Source organism: Arachis ipaensis, chromosome B01 (assembly GCF_000816755.2).
Source record: "Arachis ipaensis cultivar K30076 chromosome B01, Araip1.1, whole genome shotgun sequence".
Taxonomy (NCBI): domain Eukaryota; kingdom Viridiplantae; phylum Streptophyta; class Magnoliopsida; order Fabales; family Fabaceae; genus Arachis; species Arachis ipaensis.
The window spans coordinates 135,801,663-135,810,208 of record NC_029785.2 but is presented as its reverse complement, the minus strand read 5'-3'; the positions used below and the strand labels follow the sequence as shown (position 1 = coordinate 135,810,208).

General features: G+C 35.2%; 2 protein-coding genes across 3 annotated transcripts; both read right to left on the bottom strand.

The window, feature by feature from the left end:
* Positions 557-4,225, bottom strand: LOC107641978 (probable receptor-like serine/threonine-protein kinase At5g57670). Of its 2 annotated transcripts, none has more exons than XM_016345333.2 (10): positions 3,693-4,225; positions 3,474-3,592; positions 3,266-3,384; positions 3,078-3,175; positions 2,582-2,968; positions 2,239-2,493; positions 1,993-2,150; positions 1,693-1,908; positions 1,454-1,603; positions 557-1,043 (listed from the first exon to the last, which is right to left on the bottom strand). In XM_016345333.2, the coding sequence occupies exons 1-10, from the start codon at positions 3,823-3,825 to the stop codon at positions 897-899; spliced, it is 1,782 nt and encodes a 593-aa protein (XP_016200819.1). In that variant the 5' UTR covers positions 3,826-4,225; the 3' UTR covers positions 557-896. The 2 variants fall into 2 exon arrangements, with proteins under 2 accessions (XP_016200819.1, XP_016200814.1); XM_016345328.2 differs by having other exon boundaries at positions 3,048-3,175; positions 3,693-4,223.
* LOC107641996 (PTI1-like tyrosine-protein kinase At3g15890) lies at positions 5,852-8,100 on the bottom strand. The gene is made up of 3 exons (XM_016345346.2): positions 7,810-8,100; positions 7,563-7,716; positions 5,852-6,927 (listed from the first exon to the last, which is right to left on the bottom strand). Exons 1-3 carry the CDS (start codon positions 7,857-7,859, stop codon positions 6,010-6,012), a joined length of 1,122 nt encoding a protein of 373 aa, XP_016200832.1. The 5' UTR covers positions 7,860-8,100; the 3' UTR covers positions 5,852-6,009.

Below are 8,546 nucleotides of genomic sequence, written 5' to 3'. Positions count from 1 at the left end.
GTCTTTAGCACCGAGCATTTAGATGAAAACTTCTTCCGTTCAGAGATGTACGGAGAAAATACCAACAGTTATATTTTTTGGAGATGAGTGTTAGGAGGCCAGCAATTTTTGTAATTTGTAGCCATCAATTAGTCATCATTAGTATTTTTAATGTGTGAAATTACATCTAATAGTGTGAAATTATTCACTTTTCTTTTAATGATTAAGTACTGATCAAATTTTAATAAAAATACTGTTCTCCTAAACTTTCTCTTTTTTGCAAAGCAAAATACGTTACATTGTCCTTATGTTTTCAGGTTATGATACAATTTCCTTTTCCTTTTTTGGGTTTTAATAGCTCTGAGCTTTAATATTTTAATGACAGTATAGGCTTAAAATTATACTAATATTCTAATACTATTTTCGTAAACTTCATCTATTTTTTGGGCTTTTGTGTCTCACACTTATCTATACTATAGTCTATAAGAAATGAACAGAACCCAGTTTAGCCCACATCCAGTTTGAATTCCAAAAAAAAGAAATAATCCAAAAAGATTAATCAAACAGAGTATACACATATTTACAAATTACAAACAAATTTCTCATATAGATAAAATCAAACGCAAATTAATAATTGCAAGAACAGTTCCCTAAAAACTTCATAAAAATTCTAATCTTATATTCCAAGAAAAGAATTGAAAACTCTCTCCACATTTTGTTAACTAAGATTGACTAGACTAATGTGTATAAAATAACCTCCAAAAAAGTGGAAGAAAAAGTCATACATTAGTCACAAAACTATATATATATATATAACCCAAACTAGATCTATACCACTGACTTGACTTTATTATTACTACACTCATGTCACAGCCCTAAAATATATTATTGTGTATATAATAAATGTAAACTAATTTTCAGAGAAAATCCTCGAGAGATATGTGTGAGGGGACATCATATCCAAACACCATAGAATAATCATCCAATTCATCTGAAGTGAATTTTGGGATCCTCCAACTTTTCCCTGCCTCACAGTCATTCCCACTTGCCAGCAACTCTAACACCTGTACAATACCAAAAACAAAAAGAATGAATTCATATTCATAATCCAACTATATATTAAGTGTACACCAGAATCAGTTATCAAAATCAGACACTAATATAAAATATAAATTAAAATACAAAATACATATTAAAAATAAACTAAACAAGACATGTATTTATCACAATACATAATAGCTGATTTTAGTAATTAATTTTCGTATTCAAATAATATTTTTGTCATGTGTATTATTCTTCTCGTCTCAAAATATTTGTTATTCGGTGAAAATTCAGGTGAAGTTGACTTTACGTGAAGTTGATATCTGAGAGCTGTTAGATGAAAATTTAGTCAAATCAGTCAAATCATCTAACGCTTTCAAGTATCAACTTCACGTGAAGTCGACTGTACTTGAGTTTCCACCTTGTTATTTACCTCGCTCATTGGAGGGCGCCACGTGGCATTTTGTCTGACACAGTATGAAGCTGTAAGCACCAACCTATAGAGTTGCTCTTCATCATATTTACCATCCATTTTTGGATCAGCTAGCTCTCCAATATTCCCTGATTCCATCAGAGGCTTTGCCTGCACGGATGATCATATATATTCATTAATGATGTGGTTTGTAGCAAGCATGAATGCATGATGCATGTTGCTAAATTGTTGAAGAGTACCCAAAGGAGAAGATTTTGGCTTGATGAATCAACAGGTCTGCGTCCAGTTACAATCTCAAGAAGAAGAACACCAAATGCAAAAACATCTGTTTTCTCATCCACTATTCCATGCATGAAGTACTCTGGTGCTAAGTATCCGAATGTCCCCTCTACTGGGATCACTGCATGATGACTCCACTTGTTTGGAAGCCACTTTGCAAGCCCAAAATCTGTTATCTGACATATCAAACAATTTCTTAAAAACAAAACAACTTTTTCCAACTCTTAATGATGCTATATCTATATGTTCTTTCTAACTACCTGTGGCTCATAATCAGGGCCTAGAAGAACATTGGAAGCTTTGATATCGCGATGAATTATCCTGTGTTTGCAACATTTATGAAGGTAATGGAGCCCCCTTGCAACTCCAATAGCAATCTTGTATCTGATTGGCCAGTCAAGTGAATCTCCACCTTTACCTGATAATCATTCATTCATTCATTCAAGTGCATTTGATAATCTCAGATAACAAACAGGAATTCAAGTTCCTCTTCCTCTTCCACTTACCGTGCAATGCAGTTGCCAAGTTTCCATTCTGAGAGTAATTGAAGACTAGATAGAGTCCATTTTCGACGCAGCATCCAACTAAGGATGCAGTGTTAGGATGGCAGACATGTCCAATAACTCCCAATTCCATGAGGAACTCTTTCTCCTTGTTAGGATCATTGTTGTCCTTCGCCAATCTCTTCACAGCAATGCTTCTTCCATCACAAAGATCACCTTTGTATACTTCTGAGTATCCGCCTCTCCCGACCAAATTATCTATACATGAATGAGAAAAAGGAATGAGGACTGTGATTATGTATGATTGCAACATCACATAATGTTTCTAAGGCTATGTAGTATGTACCTTGGTGGAATTCATTAGTAGCATTGGCTATCTGCTCATAGCTGAAGCACTTCAACAAGGGCTGAGCCTTTTCATTCTTGGACATGCTATGTTTTCTTCGGAATGGTGATCCGAGGAAGGAGGCTATGCGCCTCAAGGGAGATTGAGGCTTTGATCTTCTCTTAGGTGTATCTGTGGTGCAGGTGCTTGAGACCATAGTGCTGAATGTATCATCTTCTGTGCTGTTAGATTGCCCTTCCAGCGCATCTAGTACTGTTCTTGGCGAACTGTTCTGTTCTTTAGACTCAGAGTCAGACATGAATTCATTCAGAACAGGGAAGGTAGCAGCCTTGTCACCTTGATTGTCATCATCCTTAGATAACCATTTAGAACTTGCTTCACTGTCATCTGTTGGTGATAATATAATGTATAAGGGATTTGTCATTCGGTTTCAATTTTCATTTTTCATTCCAGAGAATTAAACTACCTTGAGAATGCTTTGGATTTGAACTGGTACCTTGCTCTGCCTTGGCGAATTTCCCAACCGAGACCACAGTGCAGCCTTCATGTGCATGCTCAAAGCAATACTTGCTAATTCCCTTGGAACTTCCATTCCTATAAGGAACAAAATAAACATTTGTCATGTCTGATCTTGACAATGGAAATTCATGATATGATGATTGTTACATCATCACTAGTTCTTACTTGTTTTTTGGATTTCTTGAGCCACGTAGAAGAAGAAAATCAGCATTGATGGACTTGGCTTCCTCAGCTAAACCTCCACCTACTGTGGAACTGAATGCCACTCTTGCCTCCAGATTAACCTGATAAAGCATTCACATGTTAGAGTTAGACTCAATACTTATTACAAAAAAATTTGGCCATCTTGATCCTGATGGAGAATGAGGTATACCTGCTTAGACCAACATGTTTGTGCAAATTCTCCAAGCATAGATATGACATGAGCCTTTGCTTGCCGAAGTTGTGATTGCCTCTTTCTGACCGAGGCGCGCTTCTTCTTATCCTCAGTAACTGAAGTATTGTCACAGCATGAACACATAGTTTTAGTGTTGAGAATAATAAAAACAATATTGGAAAACCATGTAATGAATTGAGTGACTGACTAACTAACCAAGAACATGCACTGCCACAATGCTGTCATTTGGATTGGCAAGGACTCTTATTGCCCATGAGAGAAGCTCCTTGCTGTCATCTGAGTCCAAAGAGAGTCCAACTAGCACCTTAGAAGGGTAAGCAAGCACCATTGTGAAGATAGCTAGGCTCTCAAATGTTGCAAGTTATTTTGCTTTGATGGTTGAATGTGGTGTGAGCTTAAGAATAAGTAGTGTGAGGGAAGAGCATGATTAAAATTCAGTTAGAGGTGTGAGGCCAAGCCAACCCCCATTGCCCAATTTCTTATTATACTTGTTTGAGAAGCATAAGAAGGCTTTTTAACAGTTAGAATAGGAGAAGTGATTAGTGTTCCTATTAAGTGTTGTAGTTGGGTGCTTTGGGGTATAAGCAAAGGTGGTGGGCACGTATTTGATTTGTCTTGCTATGAAAGCCAAGAACCAAATATATTTAGAGAACAGAGTAGCATCTGGTAGGAAAAGTTACCCTATTGGAGCTGCTGTTTTTTTTTGCCATACTCGAGAGTCTAGTCTAAAACAACTGCTTCATTCTTCATTCTCATCACTTTATCATCAATGAAACTTTGAGAAGACACTAACTGTTTCCTCTCTTTTTCTATAACGGCTTTCCCTCATTTCGCTATCGAATCAAACCTTGCAACGTTGCCACATACCATTCATTCTTTTCCTATACTACCTTGTTTATGTATCATAAGTTGTGAAAGAATAATAAAGAGATAATACTCAATTTGGTCCCTGAAGTTACACTCGAGCCTCAATTTAGTCCTTAAAGTTTTAATTGCCTCGATTTAGTCTCCAAACTTTTCAATTAACTCTGTAACAAAAACTATTGTAGGAACTAACGTGATTAAAATTTGAAAAGTTGAAGGACTAAATTGAGGTCGAGGACTAAATTGAGACTCGAGTGTGATTTCAAGGACCAAACTAAGTATTTTCTCAATAATGTTTCATAAATGTGGAAATAAGGGCCACTAAGATTGCCTTTTCTTTCTTAATTAATGAATTTACAGTTACGCACGTGCGGGTAAACTTATGAGAATATTCTCAATCCTCTAATCAACTAGGAAACATAGGAACATTTAAAAATGGTTACATAATTTTCTCCCTTGCAAGAAAGAAAGACAAGGGCCATTTGTATTTCCAATTGTTTTCTGAATAAATTCTAGCGGCGAGTAAGGCATGTGCGACTTTAATAATTATGCTGACTTTGCAATTTTCATATATGTATAGAAAACTGGAATATACATGTGCTGCCCTTGCTGGAAAGAGATCATAGCTTGTATTCATCACACAAGTCACAATTATGAATCAATCAATTAATACATTCACATTTCAGGCCTAGAATTTCGTTATTATTATATATGTATTTTTTCCTGTACTACTATTACACTAATGCATATATATTTGTTTCCCTAAAGTGGAAAATAAATAAACAAAAATTTTGCAGTTACCAATAAGTTGATGATTTTTCCTTTACTAAGTTTAAGCTAAAGGGACATAAGTTTTGGCGTTAGAATTAGAGAGAGATTGATATAGGATCCATAAGACATGACAAGGTTACTGACTTACTGCCACACCTAAAGGTGGAGGTGAGGGATTTGGATTAGGGAACTGCCTCGAAATGGATCATTTATCTTTCCCTTAGCCCCACCACACTTGATATGAAAACACATTTTGTTATGGAGTTTACACTTTACTTACTTCATAGTGTGACAAATTGAAAAGACATGAAGGATGCCTTAATTTCAAGCAAGAATAAGAGTTGGCACTGCCACATCTTCTATTAAAAAACCAATTCAACTGTTAACTGTTATTTACTTTTTGGTAGTTATTTAACGAATACAAATTATCACAATTTGAACTGTACTCAACATATTACTGTGAAATGTCTTGTGTCTTAAGAGTTAAAAGTAAAGAACAAAGAGCCTTTTCGTTTATTATCCAAAACATATATAATTAATTGATAACTATAAAATGACATCTAAAAACCAACTTGGTTGGTCAAGTTCTCAACTCACTCGTCCGCTTAAACAAGTGTTGGTTGGGAGTTTGTGCATGCAGCAACTCATAAATAAAATGACATTCGAATTTCAAAACCAAAACAACTCTTTAAAATTAAATGAGTAAATTCATAAAAGAATAAAATAAAGATTAATTACTATTAAATTCGTATTTTTCCTAATGTGTGAACTCCAATGTTTTGATTCAACCTTCACATTTTTACTTTATGGAATTTTTCACTCTAAAAAGTTTGATCATATTGTTGATGCAAGTGTGGGGTTGAAAGGATCATGATTATTATGGTGGTAAGTTCATCTTTTGAACCTGAATGGCACTAAAAACACCATAGCCGGCGCTGCTATTAGTTGCATCATCATCATCACCATGCTGATCAAGTGGCATCAATGTATCAGTGTATTTGACAGTGTGAAGCCTAGTGTTCAAAACAGCGTTATGATTGGGTTCATACCCTTTGAGAAGGTTAACCACTTGCTTCATGTTGGGTCTCTTATCAGGCTCACTCTGCACGCAAAGTGCAGCCACATGAATCGCTTGCTTCACCTGATTCTCATCAAAGTTACCTCTGAGTTTAGGATCAACAAGATCCCCGAACCTTGATTTACTTATGAATGGCTCAGCCCATTCGGTTATGGTTCTCTTAACCCCACCAGGGAGCTTCTCAATCGGCTTTCTTCCAGTTACAAGCTCCAACAGAAGAATCCCAAAGCTATAAACATCGCAACTCTCGGAGACTTTTCCCCACATGGCGTATTCGGGTGCCAAGTATCCCAAAGTGCCCTTAACACGGGTAGTCATGTGGCTAACCCCTTCGGGGATCAGCTTAGCGAAGCCGAAGTCAGCAACAAGCGGCTCGAAGTCTGAGTTGAGAAGAACGTTGCTTGCTTTGATGTCTCTGTGGATGATGTGTGGTGTGACGTCATGGTGCAAATACAAGACACCTTCTGCAGATCCAATTGCAATCTTCATTCTCCTTTTCCAATCCAGTTGCACTTCATTTGTAAACTGCCCATGCAGATGAGAAAGAAGGCTCAGATTCGCCATGTAATCGTACACTATAAGCCTTTCTTCATTCCCTGCACAGTACCCTCTCAGTCCCAACAAATTCTTGTGCCTAACCCTTCCCAGTACTTCTACTTCTACAGCAAATTCCATCTCTGCCTTCGAGTTCATTGCCTTCAGTTTCTTCACCGCTATCTGCCAACACTTTCATTCAAATTAAACAACCGCCAAGAGATTCAGATATATAAATGGTTATATTTCTGGTACTGTTTTTTGAATGACCATTCACGTCGTCAATGTGATGTGATATTTGATGGTATGTAAAACATTAAAATTAAATATAGTTAGGTGAATTATACGGTAAAGATGTAAGTTTATAGATTTATTTTTCTTTTAATAGAATGAAAGAGAGATTAATAAAGATAGGATCCACATTTTGAATAAGCATCCCGCTAGGGAGACAATGGACTATTTGTATAATGTGTACAATGGGCTATTGAGTTACAAAATGAACATCCCCATACTATCTAAAATAACCATCCGAATACTAGGATAATAAACATCTTCCCAAAAGTTTAAACTGAATTGGAGTTCACCAAGGATCCTTTTGGATCTAGCGCTCTAATACCATGTCTGATGAGAAAAAGTAATACTAATAGTTATATCTCTAATACTCCATAAACCTCCATTGTACACATTGTACAAATATTCCATTGACTCCTCATACTTTTCCTTTGAATAATAATAGAATAATAAAAAATAACTATAAAAAAATTATATTCTCTCTTTGTACCACTCCAATATGTACAGTAGAGTGTCCATTTAGTTACCTCATGACCATCACTTGTTTTTCCCCAATACACGCTTCCAAATCCACCTTCACCAAGCTTATTGTCCTCACTGAATCCATTTGTAGCTGCATGCAGCTCCTTGTATGTGAATATTCTCCATGAATTGTTGTTAACTGCACCAAATGCTGTTTGCCTGCAACCACCAACATTATTAATTATTTCACACCATAATTAAAATTTCCCCTTCTAACACCTAATAATCAACAATAAATTAAATTTGACATACGCTGCTTCTTCAATTTTGTCAGAGCCACAGCAACTCAGGGAGGATCCCATACTAATTACTTTGCACTATACCTTATGAGATCGATGAATTAAGATAGCTATGTGCTTAATTAATTAGTGAAGTGAATGAAGCTTGTTGTGTGCAAATAGAATATACTGTTTTCGAGAGTATTACTACACACATACATGCAGCCCTTTTGCTTTCTATATATCAAATACAATTTATTCAAGTCAATATTACCTTATATTATATATCTTTTGTAAACGCCGGCCGAATCGACCTTGGCCGGCTTGTGCCTTTTAAAAATCAACTTTGCATTAACAACTAAATAACGAAGGCTCTTCACAATAATACTATTACGTAAATACGTATACTTTGCTTTTAACATCATTTATATATATAAAAACAAATTTATTATATATTACTAATTTTATAACCAAAATATGTCATATACTAATTTTACATCATTTTCTCATTACAATTGAAATCAAATATTTTCTTCCAAAATTAAAGAGCTTTCTCCTCTTCTCTCTTCTTTTCTCTATTTCTCTCATTCTTTTTACTCACTATATATCTCTCTTATATATTATTATCAATGACTAATTACAAATTTGACAATCAAAATATACAATATAATATTCTCTAATTGCATTTAAATTAAATTAAAATTAAAATTAAAATATAACTATATTATATATTATATTTATATATTAATAACTAAAATGTATCACATGACA